The 23,531-nt window shown below is 37.5% G+C and overlaps 1 protein-coding gene across 1 annotated transcript in view; it reads right to left on the bottom strand.

Annotated features, from left to right (window-relative positions):
• The window catches only part of LOC110455992 (serine/arginine repetitive matrix protein 1-like), a 39,265-nt gene that overhangs the window by 6,208 nt on the left and 9,526 nt on the right, over positions 1 to 23,531 (bottom strand). Inside the window, exon 2 of the mRNA XM_021506502.1 lies at positions 57 to 3,890. Coding sequence (XP_021362177.1) covers positions 57 to 3,890 — 3,834 coding nt within the window. The remainder of the gene's footprint in view (positions 1 to 56; positions 3,891 to 23,531) is intronic.

Genomic DNA, 23,531 nt, shown 5'->3' with positions numbered 1-23,531 from the left:
AAAACACTTTATTGTGTTAACCTTAGAATGTTACAAATATAGCATAATTTACTTACAAACATTGGTGCATCATATACCGGTGGAGGTCTTCCTTCTGGAGGATGTGGAGCGTACGGTGGTCCCGGATAAGGGTTAAAGTTTGTCATTGGTGATGGTGTTGTATGGTAAGCCGGGGGGTGCTGACCGACCGATGGATGTGCTGTGGGATACCATGCATTACCCCTGACTGCTGGAACTATCACGTGATCGTCGTCAGTGGTTGTCGGTATGGTGGCAGGGGTATGATATAACGGACGCGGGCCCACGGTTGGAGGTGGTGGAGGGGGACCGTAGGGATCGACCAGGCCCACAGGTGGGGCATCCGCATATGGCGGTGGATGGTGTGCATGCGGATCTGGATAATACGGTCCTGGTTGATTTGCTGCTGGATAGGAATCTGGTGGGCCGGCTTGATGATAAGGATCCGTTGGACCAGCTGGTGGGTAAGGGTCTGGTGGACTGCCTTGTGGGTATGATGCCTGTGGACCTCCTTGATACTCATAAGGATGAGGTCCTTGTGGAGGATGGCTTCGATATGGTTCTGGCGCGTAGCCTTGTTGTTCAGACATATGTAAATCGGTATTTACTGAAGCGTGCCGATTTGTGAATGCATTTGCTGCTCCAGGAGAATAACCGGGATGGCGCCTTGACCAACCGTCATCATTAGAATAAGCCGAAGGTGGCGGAGCACGGGGGTCAGGTGGTGGTGCATAGGGGTCTGGTGCTGGTATATGACGGCTCGGTGGCGCTACATGTGGATTGGTTGCATGAGGATTAGATCTCCAGTGATCCGGTGGCGGCTCGTGTGCTGATGGGGCATGCGGAGGGGGTGGGGCATGCGGAGGTGGTGGGGTTGGTTGACTTTTACCCCAAAGATCACCCTCACTCTTCGGGCGTGGAGTGAAATTGGGTGGCGACTCAATAAAAGTGTCTGTCTTACTATCATATACTGACAGTAACTCTCCTGGCTCAGCCTGTATTCCTGGAGTTTTTAAATCACGAGGAGGGATTGGTGCCGGTCTTGGGTCTAGCAAGTGTCTTTTTCTACCAGTTTTTCTTGCTTTATGATTGTCTGTATGCTGTTCCCCAATAAATTCTATTGTTGGCTCAACAGTGCGTCTATCTGGCATATGCTCTTTTGGATTGTGACGTCGGTCAACACGACGACGTCCCGTACGTGGAGGATGTCTTAAATCATCTGGATGGGAAGTTGGCTTTTGTCGAACCCCAGTCACGCCCTCATAATATCCTACTTCATGGATATCTGCTTTACGCCGGTTAGATCTCACTCTCTCTTCTGGGAGTTGGTCGCGAGGATGAGCGGGTTCTACATTGGCATTACGATCCATAGTATTCCTGCTTGAATGAGAACTACTATGTCGTTCGTTCGGATGAGATTTTGATTGTCTATGTGACCGTTCACGGTGAGGTGTTTCCAAGGTATCCGGAATTCGCCGCGATTTCGTACGTCTTGGCTGTACCACTTCTTCATGATGGATGTCGGTATTATGTGCGAATTCTGACTGGTATCCACCATTACCGGCATGAGACGTTCGCTCTGGTGGAGGTGGTCTTTCCGTATGTAATATCTGGGACATATCGGGCTCACTCCTACTCCTACTCCTACTGCGTTCCGGATGACCATCGGGAAGAGTTCGTCTTTCTGTATTACTTTTCCGGCCTTGTTTAGGCTGACTTGCTGGAACATGATGCGAATCCTTTGCAATAGAGTTCTCTCTTGTTTTTGACGCCACCGGTTTTTTTTGTGGATCAGTAGAAGGCTTTTGTTGCTGTTGCATAACTTCCAACACAGACACGCTTACATTTCCGTCAGGTTGATCTGAGGTAGATTTTCTATAGTTTGACGAGGACATGATTTTGAGTTTCCGTTTAAGTTCCGCTATTATTTTCTCTGTAATCGGATCTCTCTTATATTCTGGTTCTGCAGCTTTAGTGGGGTTAATTGGCTTGATATCCACCGCTATCTGAACTGACTCCTGTGGAATTGGAGTGTTTGTTATATCCGTAATATCGTTAATATGCAGTATTTCCGTAGTTGTCTGCGATGTCGCTGTTTCAAACATAATAGCTTGTGTTGTTTGTGCTTCCATGCCTAAAGTTTCTCCTTTGGGACTTGATTTCTGCTTACTAGTGTGAGAATCGATGTGAACTGATTCTGTTGGTGCAATTGTGGTGCTGTGGGTTGGCTCTGTTTGAGTATATATTTCAATATGGCCAATTTCGGTGGGTTTTATTGTATTGCTTTCTCTAGCATCAAGGTGGAGGAATGTATCGCTGAGTGTTGGATCTTTGTGTGAGGACGCTACACTACTGAGATGGGCTGAATCAGTCTTTGGAGTGTTACTGATGCGGTTCGGTCGCGCTGATGGTATTGGCTCGTGGGTAACGATAACGTTTGGCGATGTTGGTGGTGGATCAACATGTACTGCTTCTATCTTACGATAAACAGAATTGCTTCGGCTGGGTTTAATGTCTGTAAAGGTTTTGCTCCGTGTACGCTCTTTTCGAGGATCGGCTTTTCTGGATCTTGGTTCTTTTGGTTGAAAAGAATTGCTTTGTTGACGCTCTTTCGGAAAGCCGATTTGTCTATGGCTAGAATTCCTACGCGGAACTGTCTCCTTTTGTCGCGGTTCGTTTTGATGAAAAGCGTCAACACGCTTTGGTTCTGCACGATGGAAAGTTTCTCCTCGGCTTGGTTCAAAACGTCCACCACTGGCAGTCTTTGGACGGGAAGATTCTGCCCATGTGGATTTGTGTGTTATGGGTCTGCTAGGCCCACGACTGGTTGTCACTGGATCTCGAGGCTTTGGGCTATCGAACCGTGGAGGTGTTGAAAATCCGGTGATTTTGTCATGTCTACGTTGTGGTGGAGGTGATGTTACCTTATTCATTGGAGTTTCTCTGTGATATTGGGGATTTCTTGAAGGGTTATCTCTCGGATGATTTGATGATCGATGTCTTTTATCATTCTGGTAATTTGAAGGTTTGCGCGATGGATGTCTCTCGTGTGGGTTGCCAGATGCCCGATGATATGGTTTAGGAGTATATCCAGTCCTAGGGAAAGGTGGTTTAGGTGTATAACCCGTCTGTGGGTATGGCTTGGGCGTATACCCGGTGCGGCGCTGTTGATATGGAGGTCTCCTAGGGCCATTGGAATGGTATACTTTGCCTTTATTTGTCTGATGTGTTGTGGGAGTTGCTGGTCGTTTCTTCATCCAAGCGGGTCTTTGAGATTGTGATGTTGTCGCAGGAGCATTTTTAGGATCGCCCTGATCCGTCCACAATGCTTGTGTTCCAGTAGTCGACCACCCTTTCACTAACTCGTGGGGTTTAGGAACATTCTTTATCTTGTGACCAGGTTCTCTATTTTGACCCCAAGAATTCCCCCATTTTCGTTTTGGAGGTGGAACACCTTGCATTCCTGGCGCGTTCCACGTCGGCGTCCCCGATTTTACGGACCATTTGGGCGATGCGGGTTTTTTTCCATGTTGATATCGATAGACGCTTGGTTTCCAGTTATTATTACGAACACCATTTTTCTCACCTGGCCGTGGTCGTCTGGTAGTTTGAGGTCTATGTCTACTAGACGGAGGACCGTTCATGTTTCTAGGTTTGACAGTCACTTGCCTCTTTTGAGACGCTGACCAACCCGATGGTTCTGTGTTTGGCCATGACTTAGGAGCTTCGTTCCAGGATGGATTTACAACTTGACCGCCTGGGTGACTGCCTGAGGTCGGTGTGCGGCTGTTGTGGCTAGTCGTGGGCGAGGCCTGACCATTCCACCATCCTGATTTTTGTTGTAAGTAGCAGGGCGTGATGTGTAGTAGCAACTACAAAGAAAAAACGTAAAGACTTCTCTAAGTAATGAACAGAAGAAAGGATATCTGGATAATATGTATCCATACGTGAATGAAGTAACATTAATGCCCCATTCATTTATTCGACATCTGGCATAGCGCAACAAGTCTATTTTAAATATTTCTATCGAGCTATCCCTTAAAACACACAATATACGTCATTTGCTGCATTTTGGAAATGATATATAAATTTGTATAACTCAGATTATAACGGGAAGAAATAAATGTATATCGGCTTATCAGACAGATATTTACACGTATTATAATATTTCCGTAAAATCTGATAAGATTATACATGTAGCAGATTGTAGAATTAAGTTAAATGACCCATTCAAAATGACGCATAACCTTGTTCACAAGCGTAACGTCGTTAGTAATATCTGCTCTTCAAATGCCAGACATTCCAGTCTGAATACTTTAAAGTGTAAAACAATGGAAAATGGACGGTTTTTCCCATTGAATGATTTGCCTATTTCACTCAGTTTCCAGAATATAATCATAATTTCCATTCATTTACATAATTATTGGTGTTCTGTCATACTTGTGATATTTAAGGATTGAACAGTTTTTGTATGGTATTTATGATCTATTTGAATGACAGCTTTATAAGCAAACATCATAATGCGCGCTTGCAAAAACAGTTCAATGCTTATTTTTACGTTTTCTATATCTTTTATGTTCATTTTCAACTTAAAAGTTATATTTAAAATTTCCGCCTTATCGACAGTCCGCACAGATTTGTTCAATGGTTGGAACAGCGTGTTGTCGCGTGCTGATTGGCAAACAAAGTAGTACTTTGAAATCTATCAAACACTTCAATTTTTTCCCCAATTCAGTATCAATACAATTGCGTATGCTATGTCTATAGGGTGATTTAAGCTTATCAATAGAAATCTGAGCTGAAAATTAGATTTGAAATTGTTTTTATTTTTCCTCCAGAACAAATTACGCACATGGATAAATACGGTGAATACCGTAATCCGACCTTGCCCTCCACGAGGGAGGTATTTTTGAAAATTGAATGAGCAAAAGAAAAGTTCGAATTTTTGTTGATTGTATAGTTATCTGATTACAGTCAATAGATTCTACAACCGCCTCGTTATTTGACATGTCGTCAGAAACTGAGGAAACCGTGGCTGATAGACACGTGATACTGATAGCGTTTGAAGTTAGTGATATTGCGACAGAGCACAGGGGCTCGTTACAGTCTGAAATACACATATGCCTTTTGTTTGTTTTTGTGCTGTGACTCATATCAGTAGGTCTATAGCATATGTGTATTTCAGACATTTGTAGCGAGCCCCTCTGGATCAGTGCAGTGTAACAGACGATATTTCTTATGAATTGCATGAGACTGAGTGTTAAAGTTATTTCCATTGGTTATTTTCAATGATGTTGTAATAAAAGTAATTTTTGAATATATTTTTTTTAACACATTTACAATTACATTGTCAAGTCTCACAATGCACATCGATATTCAGCAACCGTCATGTTTGTTTACATTGGATATTGTAGTTCCGGTCGGTGTTGTATTAATACGCAATGAATTATGTCTCGTGGTCCATGGTATCTAAAGTCCCATCAACTACACAGCTTTCAAATAGACTATATAGTGACAATGCCTTTCAAATGTAAATATTTATTGATATCCTCCAAATTTAATTGTAGGGGCTTGTTTCGTTGCATTCTTACGTAACACGATGAAGCTGTATTATATTTAATACATCGATGCCGTCTTATGTCATTGTCTGCGAGAGGGATGAACAGATATACATTCTATACCCGTAGATATCTCAGAGATTCAAAGACACGCGTCATAGCCATACCGTCACTGTTATTTATATAATGATACACACGTCATAGCCATACCGTCACTGTTATTTATATAATGATACGCACGCCATAGCCATACCGTCACTGTTTTTTATATAATGATACGCACGCCATAACCATACCGTCAATGTTATTTATATAATGATACGCACGCCATAGCCATACCGTCACTGTTTTTTATATAATGACACGCACGCCATAACCATACCGTCACTGTTATTTATATAATGGTACACACGTCATAGCCATACCGTCACTGTTATTTATATAATGATGCACACGTCATAGCCTTACCGTCACTGTTATTTATATAATGGTACACACGTCATAGCCATACCGTCACTGTTATTTATATAATGATACACACGTCATAGCCATACCGTCACTTTTATTTACATAATAATACACACGTCATAGCCATACCGTCACTGTTATTTATATAATGGTACATACATCATACCCATACCGTCACTGTTATTTATATAATAATACAGACGTCATAGCCATACCGTCACTGTTATTTATATAATGGTACACACGCCATATCCATACCGTCACTGTTATTTATATAATAATACACACGTCATAGCCATACCGTCACTGTTATTTATATAATGGTACATACGTCATAGCCATCCCGTCACTGTTATTTATATAATAATACACACGTCATAGCCATACCGTCACAGTTATTTATATAATGGTACACACGTCATAGCCATCCCGTCACTGTTATTTATATAATAATACAGCCGTCATAGCCATACCGTCACTGTTATTTATATAATGGTACACACGTCATAGCCATACCGTCACTGTTATTAATATAATGGTACATACGTCATTGCCATACCGTCACTGTTATTTATATAATGATGCACACGTCATAGCCATACCGTCACAGTTATTTATATAATGGTACACACGTCATAGCCATACCGTCACTGTTATATATATAATGGTACACACGTCATAGCCATACCGTCACTGTTATTTATATAGTGGTACACACGTCATAGCCATACCGTCACTGTTATATATATAATGATACACAAGTCATAGACATACCGTCACTCTTTTTTATATAATGGTACATACGTCATAGCCATTCCGTCACTGTTATTTATATAATGGTACACACGTCATATCCGATACACACGTCATAGCCATACCGTCACTGTTATTTATATAATGATACACACGTCATAGCCATACCGTCACTGTTATATATATAACGATACACAAGTCATAGCCATACCGTCACTGTTTTTTTTATATAATGATACACACGTCATAGCCATACCGTCACTGTTATTTATGTAATGGTACACACGTCATAGCCATACCGTGACTGTTATATGTATAATGATACACAAGTCATAGCCATACCGTCACTGTTTTTTATATAATGATACACACGTCATAGCCATACCGTCACTGTTATTTATATAATGGTACACACGTCATAGCCATACCGTCACTGTTATTTATATAATGATACACACGTCATAGCCATACCGTCACTGTTATTTATTTAAGCATTGAACTGTTTTTGTATGATATTTATGATCTATTAGCGCGCATTATGTTGTTTGCTTGCAAAGCTGTGTCATTCAAATAGATCATAAATATCATACAAAAACAGTTCAATTCTTATATTTACGTTTTCTCTGCCTCTTATGTTATTTTTTAACTTATAATTTATAATTTAAATCAAAAACTGCCCGCCTTATCGACGGTCCACACAATTTCGTTCAATAGTTTGAACAGCGTATTGTCGCGTGCTGATTGGCAAACAAAGTAGTACTTTGACATTTTAACAAACACTTCAAATTTATTCCACAATTTAGTATCAATACAATATACCGTCACTGTTATTTATATAATGGTACACACGTCATAGCCGTACTGTCACTGTTATTTATATAATGATACACACGTCATAGCCATACCGTCACTGTTATTTATATAATGGTACACACGTCATAGCCAAGTGAACACCGTGAATGGGACCTTGACCTCCACGAGGGAGTTATATTTGGAAGTTAATTCGAACTTTGCTCTTTGCTCGTTTTGTGAAGAACCCAGGCGTGAATGTATTTGTTGATTGTATGGGAACCCAACAACAATCGGTAGATTCTATAACAGCATCGTTATTTGACATGTCGTCTGAAACTGAGGAACCGTGGATCCGAGACGCGTGAAACTGATACAGCTGCGTTTGAAGTGAGTGATCTAGCGACGGAGCACAGGTTCGTTACAAATGTCTGAAATGACGAATGTTTATGTGTGCTTTGACTCATCAGTAGGTCTGTAACATATGTGTCATTAGGTAGGTCTACAGAATATGTGTATTTCAGACATTTATAACGAACCCCTGTTGATCAGTGCAGTGTAACAGACGATATTTCTGATAAATTGCATGAGCGTTAAAATTGTTTCCATTGCCGGCATTGGTGTTTTCAACCGATGTGCATTTTGTACGATATTGCAGACCTTGGTCTTGTTTTCGTTGTAATAAAAGTGTATTTTATTTTACTTTTTATTTTGCACATAAAGTTACAACGACATTATCAAATCTCACAATGCCCAGCGATATTTCACCAGCCGTCATGTTTATTTACATTGGATATTGTAGTTCCGATCAGTGTTGTAATTAATACGCTAAGAATTGTGTCTCGTGCGGCATGGTAATTAAAGTCCCATGAACGACACAAATGATACACACGTCATAGCCATCCCGTCACTGTTATTTATAGTCACTGTTATTTATATAACGGTACACACGTCATAGCAATACCGTCACTGTTATTTATATAATGGTACACACGTCATAGCCGTACTGTCACTGTTATTTATATAATGATACACACGTCATAGCCATTCCGTCGCTGTTATTTATATAATGGTACACACGTCATATCCATACCGTCACTGTTATTTATATAATGATACACACGTCATAATATAATGATACACACGTCATAGCCATACCGTCACTGTTCTTTATATAATGATACACACGTCATAGCCATACCGTCACTGTTATATATATAATGGTACACACGTCAAGCCCATACCGTCACTGTTATTTATATAATGATACACACGTCATAGCCACACCGTCACTGTTATTTATATAATGATACACACGTCATAATATAATGATACACACGTCATAGCCATACCGTCACTGTCATATGGTACACACGTTATAGCCATACCGTCACTGTTACTATTATAATGATACACACGTCATAGCCATACCGTCACTGTTTTTTTTATATAATGATACACACGTCATAGCCATACCGTCACTGTCATATATATAGTGGTCCACACGTCATAGCCATACCGTCACTGTTATTTATATAATCATACACACGTCATAGCCATACCGTCACTATTACTTTTATAATGATACACACGTCATAGCCATACCGTCACTGTTTTTTTTATATAATGATACACACGTCATAGCCATACCGTCACTGTTATTTATATAATGGTACACACGTCATAGCCATACCATCACTGTTATATATATAATGGTACACACGTCATAGCCACACCGTCACTGTTATTTATATAATGATACACACGTCATAGCCATACCGTCACTGTCATATATATAATGGTCCACACGTCATAGCCACACCGTCACTGTTATTTATATAATGATATACACGTCATAGCCATACCGTCACTGCTATTTATATAATAATGGTACATACGTCATAGCCATACAGTCACTGTTATTTATATAATGATACACACGTCATAGCAATACCGTCACTGTTATTTATATAATGATACACACGTCATAGCAATACCGTCACTGTTATTTATATAATAATGGTACATACGTCATAGCCATACAGTCACTGTAATTTATGTAATGATACACACGTCATAGCCATACCGTCACTGTTATTTATATAATGGTACACACGTCATAGCCATACCGTCACTGTTACTTTTATAATGATACACACGTCATAGCCATACTGTCACTGTCATATATATAATGGTAAACAGGTCATAGCCATACCGTCACTGTTATTTATATAATGATACACATGTCATAGCCATACCGTCGCTGTTATTTATATAACACGTTATATCCATACCGTCACTGTTATATATATAATGATACACCCGTCATAGCCATACTGTCACTGTAATATATATAATGGTACACACGTTATATCCATACCGTCACGGTACACACGTTATAGCCATACCGTCACTGTTATATATATAATGATACACACGTCATAGCAATACCGTCACTGTTATTTATATAATGATACACACGTCATAGTCATTCCGTCGCTGTTATTTATATAATGGTACACACGTTATATCCATACCGTCACTGTTATTTATTTAATGATACACACGTCATAGCCATACCGTCACTGTTATTTATATAATGGTACAAACGTTATAGCCATACCGTCACTGTTATTTATATAATGGTACACACGTTAAAGCCATACTGTCACAGTTATTTATATAATGGTACACACGTCATGGCCATACTGTCACTGTTATATATATAATGATACACACGTCATAGCCATCCCGTCACTGTTATTGATATAATGATACACACGCCATAGCCATCCGTCACTGTTATTTATATAATGCCATACTGTCACTGTTATTTATATAATGATACACACGTCATAGCCATACCGTGACTGTCATATATATATAATGGTACACAGGTCATAGCCATACCGTCACTGTTATTTATATAATGGTAAACACGTCATAGCCATACCGTCACTGTTATTTATATAATGATACACACGTCATAGCCATACCGTCACCGTTATATATATAATGGTAAACACGTCATAGCCATACCGTCACTGTTACTTTTATAATGATACACCCGTCATAGCCATTCCGTCACTGTTATTGATATAATGATACACACGCCATAGCCATACCGTCACTGCTATTTATATAATGATACACCCGTCATAGCCATTCCGTCGATGTTATTTATATAATGGTAATATATATAATGGTACACAGGTCAGATCCATACCGTCACTGTTATTTAAATAATGATACACACGTCATGGCCATACTGTCACTGTTATTGATATAATGATACACACGCCATAGCCATCCGTCACTGTTATTTATATACTGGTACACACGTTAAAGCCATACCGTCACGGTTATTTATATAATGATACACACATCATAGCCATACCGTCACTTTTATTTATATAATGATACACCCGTCATAGCCATACTGTCACTGTTATATATATAATAGTACACACGTCATAGCCATCCCACCGTCACTGTTATTTATAATGGTACACACGTCAAAGCCGTACTGTCACTGTTATTTATATAATGCTACACACGTCATAGTCATTCCGTCGCTGTTATTTACATAATGGTACACACATTATAGCCATACCGTCACTGTCATTTATATAATGATACACACGTCCTAGCCATCCTGTCACTGTTATTTATATAAATAACAGTGACAGTACGGCTTTGACGTGTTTACCATTATATATATAACAGTGAATGTTTTGCTTTGACGTGTGTACTATTATATAAATAACAGTGACTGTTATTTATATAATGATGCACACGTCATAGCCATACTTCCACTGTTATTTATATAAAGTTACACACGTCATAGCCATTCCGTCGATGTTATTTATATAATGGTAATATATATAATGGTACACAGGTCAGATCCATACCGTCACTGTTAGTTATATAATGGTACACACGACACACGTCATAGCCATACTGTCACTGTTATATATATAATGATGCACACGTCATAGCCATCCCACCGTCACTGTTATTTATAATGGTACACACGTCATAGCCATGCCGTCACTGTTACTTTTATAGTAATACACACGTCATAGCCATCCCACCGTCACTGTTATTTATAGAATGGTACACACGTCATAGACATACTGTCACTGTTATTTATATAAAGATACACACGTCATAGCCACTGTCACTGTTAATTTATATAATGATACACACGTCCTAGCCATACCGTCACTGTTTTTTTTATATAATGATACACACATCATAGCCATACCGTCACTGCTATTTATATAATGATACACACTTCATAGCCATACCGTCACTATTATATAAATAACAGTGATGGTATGGCTATGACGTGTGTATCATATAAATAACAGTGACGGGATGGCTATGACGTGTGTACCAATATATATATGACAGTGACGGTATGGCTTTGACGTGTATATCATTATATAAATAACAGGGACGGTATGGCTATGACGTATGTATCATTATATAAATAACCGTGACGGTATGGCTTTAACGCCTGTACCATTATATAAATAACGGTGACGGTATGGCTATGACCTGTGTACCATTATATATTTAACAGTGACGGGATGGCTATGACTTGTGTATCATTATACATATAACAGTCACGTCATAGCCATACCGTGACTGTCATATATATATAATGGTACACAGGTCAGATCCATACCGTCACTGTTATTTAAATAATGATACACACGTCATAGTCATTCCGTCGCTGTTATTTATATAAGGGTACACACATTATATCCATACCGTCTCTGTTATTTATATAATAATGGTACATACGTCATTGCCAAACCGTCACTGTTATTTATAGAATGGTACACACGTCATAGACATACTGTCACTGTTATTTATCTAATAATACACACGTCATAGCCATAACGTCACCGTTATATATATAATGATACACTCGTCATAGCCATACCGTCAGTGTTATATATATAATGATACACACGCCATAGCCATACTGTCACTGTTATATATATCATGGTACACGCGTCATAGCCATACCGTCACCGTTATATATATAATGATACACACGTCATAGCCATTCCGTCGCTGTTATTTATATAATGGTACACACATTATATCCATACCGTCACTGTTATTTATATAATGGTACACACGTTAAAGCCATACCGTCACTGTTATTTATATAATGATACACACGTCATAGCCCTACCGTCACTGTTATTTATATAATGTACACACGTCATAGCCATACCGTCACTGTCATTTATACAATAGTACACACGTCATAGCCATACCGTCACTGTTATTTATATAATGATACACACGTCATAGCCATACCGTCACTGTCATTTATACAATGGTACACACGTCATAGCCATACCGTCACTGTTATTTATATAATGATGCACACGTCATATCCATACTTTCACTGTTATTTATATAATGGTAGACACGTCATAGCCATACTGTCACTGTTATTTATATAATGATACACACGTCATGGCCATACTGTCACTGTTATTTATATAATGATACACACGTCATATCCATACCGTCACTGTTATTTATATAATGATGCACACGTCATAGCCATACCGTCACTGTCATTTATACAATGGTACACACATCATAGCCATACCGTCACTGTTATTTATATAATGATACACACGTCATAGCCATACCGTCACTGTTATATATATAAGGATACACACATCATAGCCATACCGTCACTGTTATTTATATAATGATACACACGTCATATCCATACTTTCACTGTTATTTATATAATGGTACACACGTCATAGCCATACTGTCACTGTTATTTATATAATGGTACACACGTCATGGCCATACTGTCACTGTTATTTATATAATGATACACACGTCATAGCCATCCCGTCACTGTTATTTATTTAATGGTACACACGCCATAGCCATACCGTCACTGTTATTTATATAATGGTACACACGTCATAGCCATACCGTCACTGTTACTTTTATAATGATGCACACGTCATAGCCATACCGTCACTGTCATATATATCATGGTACACACGTCATAGCCATACCGTCACTGTTATTTATATAATGGTACACACGTCATAGCCATACTTTCACTGTTATTTATATAAAGATACACACGTCATAGCCATACCGTCACTTTTATTTATATAATGGTACACACGTCATAGCCATACTTTTACTGTTATTTATATAATGATACACACGTCATAGCCATACCGTCACTTTTATTTATATAATGGTACACACGTCATAGCCATCCCGTCACTGTTAAATATATAATGATACACACGTCATAGCCATACCGTCACTTTTATTTATATAATGGTACACACGTCATAGCAATACTTTTACTGTTATTTATATAATGATACACACGTGATAGCCATACCGTCACTGTTATTTATTTAAGCATTGAACTGTTTTTGTATGATATTTATGATCTATTTGAATGACAAAGCTTTGCAAGCAAATAACATAATGCGCGCTAGCGCATTATGATTTGTTTCCTTGCAAAGCTGTGTCATTCAAATAGATCACAAATATCATACAAAAACAGTTCAATACTTATATTTACGTTTGCTCTCCCTCTTATGTTCTTTTTTAACTTATAATTCATAATTAAAATTAAAAATGCCCGCCTTATCGACAGTTCACATAATTTCGTTCAATAGTTTGAACAGCGTATTGTCGCGTGCTGATTGGCAAACAAAGTAGTACTTTGACATTTTAACAAACACTTCAAATTTATTCCACAATTTAGTATCAATACAATTGCGTATGATATGGTTATAGGGTGATTCCAGTTCTCCAATAGAAATCTGAGCTGAAAGTTAGATTTGAAATTGTTTCGATTTTCCCCCGGAACGAATTTCGCGCATGGATAAATACAGTAGCCATACCGTCACTGTTATTTATATAATGATATAATGATACACACGTCATAGCCATCCCGTCACTGTTATTTACATAATGGTACACACGTCATAGCCATACTTTCACTGTTATTTATATAAAGATACACACGTCATAGCCATACCGTCACTTTTATTTATATAATGGTACACACGTCATAGCAATACTTTTACTGTTATTTATATAATGATACACACGTCATAGCCATCCCGTCACTGTTATTTACATAATGGTACACACGTCATAGCCATACTTTCACTGTTATTTATATAATGATACACACGTCATGGCCATACCGTCACTGTTACTTTTATAATGATACACACGTCATAGCCATACTTTCACTGTTATTTATATAATGATACACACGTCATATCCATACCGTCACTGTAATTTATAAAATGATACACCCCTCATAGCCATACCGTCACTGTTATTTATATAATGGTACAAACGTTATAGCCATACCGTCACTGTTACTTTTATAATGATACACACGTCATAGCCATACCGTCACTTTTATTTATATAATGGTACACACGTCATAGCAATACTTTTACTGTTATTTATATAATGATACACACGTGATAGCCATACCGTCACTGTTATTTATTTAAGCATTGAACTGTTTTTGTATGATATTTATGATCTATTTGAATGACAAAGCTTTGCAAGCAAATAACATAATGCGCGCTAGCGCATTATGATTTGTTTCCTTGCAAAATAATGATACACACGTCATAGCCATACCGTCACTTTTATTTATATAATGGTACACACGTCATAGCCATACCGTCACTGTTACTTTTATAATGATACACACGTCATAGCCATACTTTCACTGTTATTTATATAATGATACACACGTCATATCCATACCGTCACTGTAATTTATAAAATGATACACACCTCATAGCCATACCGTCACTGTTATTTATATAATGATACACACGTCATATCCATTCCGTCACTGTAATTTATAAAATGATACACACCTCATAGCCATACTGTCACTGTTATTTATATAATGATACACACGTCATGGCCATACCGTCACTGTTACTTTTATAATGATACACACGTCATAGCCATACTTTCGCTGTTATTTATATAATGATACACACGTCATAGCGATATCGTCACTGTTAAATATATAATGATACACACGTCATAGCCATCCCGTCACTGTTATTGATATAATGATACACACGTCATAGCCATACCGTCACTGTTATTTATTTAATAATGGTACACACGTCATAGCCATCCCGTAACTGTTAAATATATAATGATACACACGTCATAGCCATACCGTCACTGTTATTGATATAATGATACACACGCCATAGCCATCCGTCACTGTTATTTATATAATGGTACACACGTCATAGCCATACCGGCACTGTTATTTATATAATGATACACAAGTCATAGCCATCCCGTCACTGTTAAATATATAATGATACAGACGTCATAGCCATACCGTCACTGTTAATGATACACACGTCATAGCCATACTGTCACTGTTATTTATATAATGGTACTCCCGTCATAGCCATACCGTCACTGTCATATATATAATGGTACACACGTCATAGCCACACCGTCACTGTTATTTATATAATAAGCAATACATTCACTGTTATATATAGTCGCTGTTATTTATATAATGGTACACACTTCATAGCCATACCGTCACTGTTATTGAAATAATGATACACACGCCATAGCCATCTCATAGCCATACCGTCACTGTCATATATATAATGGTACACACGTCATTATTTATTTAATAATGGTACACACGTCATCGCCATCCCGTCACTGTTAAATATATAATGGTACACACGTCATAGCAATACCGTCACTGTTACTTTTATAATGATACACACGTCATAGCCAGACCGTCACTGTATATATAATGATACACACTCCATAGCCATCCCGTCACTGTTATTCATATAATGGTACTCACGTCATAGCCATACCGTCACTGTTTTTTATATAATGGTACACTCGTCTTAGCCATACCGTCACTGTTAAATATATAATGATACACACGCCATAGCCATCCCGTCCCTGTTATTGATATAATGATACACACGTCATAGCCCTACCGTCACTGTATATATAATGATACACACGCCAATACCGTCACTGTTAAATATATAATGGTACAGACGTCATAGCCATACCGTCACTGTTAACTATATAATGGTACACACGTCATAGCAATCCCGTCACTGTTAAATATATAATGGTACAGACGTCATAGCCATACCGTCACTGTTTTTTATATAATGGTACACTCGTCTTAGCCATACCGTCACTGTTAAATATATAATGGTACACACGTATATATATAATGATACACACGTCATAGTCATACCGTCACTGTATATATAATGATAAACACGCCATAGCCATCCCGTCACTGTTATTTATTTAATGGTACACACGCCATAGCCATACCGTCACTGTTATTGAAATAATGATACACACGCCATAGCCATACCGTCACTGTTATTTATCTAATAATGGTACACACGTCATAGCCATTCCGTCACTGTTTTTTATATAATGGTACACACGTCATAGCAATCCCGTCACTGTTAAATATATAATGGTACACACGTCATAGCAATCCCGTCACTGTTAAATATATAATGATACAAACGTCATAGCCATACCGTCACTGTTGTTGAGATAATGATACACACGCCATAGCCATACCGTCACTGTTATTTATTTAATAATGGAACACACGTCATAGCCATCCCGTAACTGTTAAATATATAATGAACACGTCATAGCCATACCGTCACTGCTATTTATATAATGATACACACGTCATGGCCATACCGTCACTGTTACTTTTATAATGATACACACGTCATAGCCAGACCGTCACTGTATATATAATGATACACACTCCATAGCCATCCCGTCACTGTTATTCATATAATGGTACTCACGTCATAGCCATACCGTCACTGTATATATATGATACACACGCCATAGCCATCCCGTCCCTGTTATTGATATAATGATACACACGTCATAGCCCTACCGTCACTGTATATATAATGATACACACTCCATAGCCATCCCGTCACTGTTATTCATATAATGGTACTCACGTCATAGCCATACCGTCACTGTTAATGATACACACGTCATAGCCATAACGTCACTGTTCTTTATATAATAATGGTACACACGTCATCGCCATCCCGTCACTGTTAAATATATAATGGTACAGACGTCATAGCCATACCGTCACTGTTTTTTATATAATGGTACACACGTCATAGCCACACCGTCACTGTTATTTATTTAATAACGGTACACACGTCATAGCCATCCCGTAACTGTTAAATATATAATGATACAAACGTCATAGCCATACCGTCACTATTATTTATATAATGGTACACACGTCATAGCCACACCGTCACTGTTATTTATATAATAAGCAATACATTCACTGTTATATATATAATGGTACACACGTCATAGCAATACCGTCACAGTTATTTATATAATGGTACACACGTTATAGCCATACCGTCACTGTTATTTATTTAATAATGGAACACACGTCATAGCCATCCCGTAACTGTTAAATATATAATGAACACGTCATAGCCATACCGTCACTGCTATTTATATAATGATACACACGTCATAGCGATACCGTCACTGTTAAATATAATACCGTCACTGTTATTTATATAATGATACCCACGTCATAGCCATACCGTCACTGTCATATATATAATGGTACACACGTCATAGCCATCCCGTCACTTTTATATATATAATGATACCCAAGTCATAGCCATGCCGTCACTGTTATTTATATAATCATACACACGTCATAGCCATACCGTCGGTGTTATTTATATAATAATGGTACACACGACATAGCCATCCCGTCACTGTTATATATATAATGATACACACGTCATAGCCCTACCGTCACTGTATATATAATGATACACACTCCATAGCCATCCCGTCACTGTTATTCATATAATGGTACTCACGTCATAGCCATACCGTCACTGTATATATATGATACACACGCCATAGCCATCCCGTCCCTGTTATTGATATAATGATACACACGTCATAGCCCTACCGTCACTGTATATATAATGATAAACACGCCATAGCCATCCCGTCACTGTTATATATATAATATTACACACGTCATAGCCACACCGTCACTGTTATTTATATAATGGAACACACGCCATAGCCATACCGTCACTGTTATTTATCTAATAATGGTACACACGTCATAGCCATCCCGTAACTGTTAAATATATAATGATACACTCGTCATAGCCATACCGTCACTGTTATACATATAATGATACACACGTCATAGCCATACCGTCACTGTATATATAATGATACACACGCCATAGCCATCCCGTCACTGTTATTTATATAATGGTACTCACGTCATAGCCATACCGTCACTGTTATTGATATAATGGTACACACGTCATAGCCATACCGTCACTGTTTTTTATATAATGGTACACTCGTCATAGCCATACCGTCACTGTTATACATATAATGATACACACGTCATAGCCATACCGTCACTGTTATTTATATAATGGAACACACGTCATAGCCATCCCGTCACTGTTATATATATAATATTACACACGTCATAGCCACATCGTCACTGTTATTTATATAATGGCACACACTTCATAGCCATACCGTCACTGTTATTTATAGAATGATACACAAGTCATAGCCATACCGTCACTGTTATTTATATAATGGTACACACGTCATAGCCATCCCGTCACTGTTATATATATAATATTACACACGTCATAGCCACACCGTCACTGTTATTTATATAATGGCACACACGTCATAGCCATACCGTCACTGTTATTTATAGAATGATACACAAGTCATAGCCATACCGTCACTGTTATTTATATAAGGGTACACACGTCATAGCCATACCGTCACTGTTAATTATATAATGGTACACACGTCATAGCCATCCCGACACTGTTATTTATATAATGATACACACGTCATAGCTATCCCGTCACTGTTATTTATATAATGATACACAAGTCATAGCCATACCGTCACTGTTATTTATACAATGATACACACGTCATAGCTATACCGTCACTGTTATTTATATAATGATACACAAGTCATAGCCATACCGTCACTGTTATTTATATAAGGGTACACACGTCATAGCCATACCGTCACTGTTATTTATATAATGGTACACACGTCATAGCCATACCGTCACAGTTATTTATATAATGATACACACGTCATAGCTGTTAACTGTTGGACGTAGGTGCCACAGACATCGTTAGAACGTACAGGATGATATCTGAACGGATACCTTTGATGGTGGATTGAAGGGAAGTTTATTCTGAAGACTGAGTAACCAGCCTGAACTGCTTGACGTTTATTCTGTTATACACGGGTTATTTTACCTGTGGAAGACCACAATAAAAACGTAATATAAAAAATCCACCACAGCAAAATAATGCTTGATTAATAGTACAGTACAAGAATGGCTTTTAGAGGCTAGTCATCATGTAGATGAACCGACGCGAATTCGGGATAGGCACCGCCTGGTCGCCGTACACTGATAATGGTAAGACTAGTTATTATACAATGTGACACATAAGACGGAATTGTAATTTTGTCTGTTTGTGTGGTTTTTGTGATGTTGCATAAAACACTCATTTGTCAAATATATAAAAGCAAATTATATACACAGGCACTCTCACTAATAAATGATATAGAGGAATCAGTTATGTTTTCCATTGTAAAAGCAGAAAAGAAGAAACAGAAATAGAATTACTAAACATGGAAAAAAACCAACGGCAGTGAGGTTACCAAAACTCATGATCTCAACACTCAAAGTGAGGTAAACAAGTTAACAAAAAACAACACAGAGAGCAATGTTAGAAACAAAGAAAACTGACGAAAGAGAAATATACACTTATCTTAAATGAAGGAATATAACCCTTACACAAAAGTAAAGTTACTATCAGCCTCATTTAAGAGTTTAAGATTACAATAAATTAAAAAAAGTATGACTATAAGAAGCTTTTAAAAAATAAAATAACTTAAAGCAATCATTTCATAACAAATTGGATCTCGATACCAAACAAGCATGTCCTTGTCAAAGGTATGCCTAGAACTAAGCTCCTAATGTCCACACATTGTCACATTGTTCTACATCGAATTAGTATCGCGTGAAACCGAATAAGGCACATTAGATCATGTTTTAAACAAATGAAACATGGTAAATTTGCATGATTTATTAATTTAAAGCATCACTAAAATACTTCCTATATATCAATGTGATGTATTTAGTATGAATATAACGATAACTTTATACCCAATACACTGCTATAAATAAATCTAAAATAAGGTTTATAAGTGTCATCTATCTGTCCTAATTTAAAAACTCCGTCGCTCAATCTGATCTTAGGCACGGAGGTCTGCTTCGTCTATAGGTTGTTGTTAAATAATGTACATGAAATGATTGTTAATACATATCAACATACGTATAATGCAAACATTATAGAAATCAAGTAGAGATAGTCTATTGTTCCCACTTTTATAGAAAAGGAATTACAAATAGAGTACTTCAAAATAAAACGAATTAAAACACTTTTTAAAGAAACTATAAAAGATCAAGGCAAATTCAATAAGAACTAAAATATCAAAAACAGACATAAACATTCCCCCTAGAATTAAACGTTCCAAAATAACCTGACGATGAGTTGCATGCATGTGATATTTTAAAAACATTTAGAAATAGTTTTAGATCGCTATACAGTGCTTGCCCTTCCGGAACACCTGGTCCTAGTCTCATTGTCCTTATTTTAGTGCTCCAGTGTAATCTGCTGTTTTATTAATTCTCCTTGATCAATTCATTTTGAGTTCAAATTACTACTTTGTTTACACTACAGTTTATAACTTGTTGTTCTCTGTTCACGACAAGATTAAGTGGCTTACGTCCGTTATGTAAATGATAAGAGCACACATATTATAACACGAAAAAAGGTGTAAACGAGCCTCGTGCTCTGACATATACAATTATCTAGCAAAACACTTTACATCAAAGAAGCCTGGTTTAAGTAAATATAAATATTTAATTCTAAATGTCATACTTAAAAAATATTTCCATCGTAAATGAAAAACATGTTCTATCAATTATTTAACAATTAAATTATAATTGTTAAGCACCCACTTAAAATGTTATAAATTATATATGCATAACTCTTATGACACCCAGATAGCCATCATTAAATGAAATTATCATAAATTAAGCGATTGTTCTGAAAAATGTAACGGTACCTCCCCTTCCATGTGTCTAGTCTGTGCCTGCTAATGAGAGTAACGGATTGCACTGTCATTTTCACCAGACACCCTGCATACAGAGGCTTCTGTGCGAGTAGTTAATGAAACATTGAAAGAACAACATGTGTGTTAACTTACAAGGCCTATTCCCGATGTTCTGTCGTGTTGACACTCGCCAGACATGTTAATGGTAGAAATATGTGAATCGTTGTCAGTATATCAACTCCAAGATATAGCATACTATTTTTCAGAAGAGTTGATATAAACTTTTTTCAGCTTGATTGTTTTAAGTAAAACTTATGATTTTCTATAGATTTTTTGTAGTTTTGCAGCATCTCTAGAGATGTCACGTTTATGTATCAGGGGAAGGCTTGAGCGAGATACACATTTATAACTACATAAGCAATATTCTATAATGAACGCATAATGGTGGTTTGTCTCATCACACACAATGACACAAATTAACTACCAGTGTATTTCAAAGTATGTATCGTGCCTTTATTTACAATTCACAGGTGATGGGCATGTACCTTACTTGGTTTTATTTGGCTTGCTGCATCTACAGGCAAGTAATTTTCTGGTTGCTATGTATGTGGACGACTGTAACACACATACATTGTGGTCGCGACCACGTCACACATCGACTGATATAGTAACACAATCGTCAATGGCTGACAAGGAAATGAATGTCTATGAGTTTTAGAGTGGTTTTTTGTTTACATTCCCTTCAGTTTTGATTGAATTAAACAATAAATAATTAATGATATTTCTATTGCGTGATTGCTTTGTTATCCTTCCTTGTGTGACATTTTGTAACTTCAAAACACTGTCGCCCAGTTGTCACGCGATAAAAGCGTTATTTATTACGTTACACATTAAAGTGATTGATTGAGAAAACTCATTAACCTCTTTGCATTATATGCTAATTGAATAAACAAAATGTTTTATTTTCATATTCATTAATTGTCCCTCAACCATATCAATCATCATCACAGTTATTTTAACAGTTCGCCACAACAATTTGTCACACTGATAATTACCTTACACATTTTAGTATTACACCTTACAGGACTAAGGGACGAATAGTCAAACTGAAACGCTGTGTTGAATCCGGATCCAAGTTAATGAGAATGCACCTAAGAATTCATTATATCGGGACTGTACTTAGTTTGAGATATACAAAGACTGTCTTATATGTTATAAACGTTGCCGTAATAGAATCAATATGTGAGGGTCTGTTCAGCAAAAGACTGAACTCAACTTTTGATTTAATGTTTTCAAAACATATTTTCAAATACAGAAGGCGAAAAGCGACTATTGTTATTGTAAATGGTCGAAAACAGTTTGTCTTCACACTTGTTTGATGGTTTGACAGCAGAAAATCAATATGTTCTAAATGTGTTCAGGTTCCACTGTCTGGAAGGGTATTAACAGAAACAAGCCTCGTCCCTGAACATAACGTTTTCTGTATTGGATACACGAAATGTGTTCATAACTTTTATATTATACAGAGACGTAACCAGGCGTACGCACGGACGCACGGGCTTCCACGTAATTGATAGGTATTGTATGTCTCAAACTGCACCAGAGTGGGTTCCAGATTCAAAAAAAATCTCGGGG

Source organism: Mizuhopecten yessoensis, unplaced genomic scaffold (assembly GCF_002113885.1).
Source record: "Mizuhopecten yessoensis strain PY_sf001 unplaced genomic scaffold, ASM211388v2 scaffold997, whole genome shotgun sequence".
Classification (NCBI taxonomy): domain Eukaryota; kingdom Metazoa; phylum Mollusca; class Bivalvia; order Pectinida; family Pectinidae; genus Mizuhopecten; species Mizuhopecten yessoensis.
This window is presented reverse-complemented; position numbering and strand designations above follow the sequence as displayed.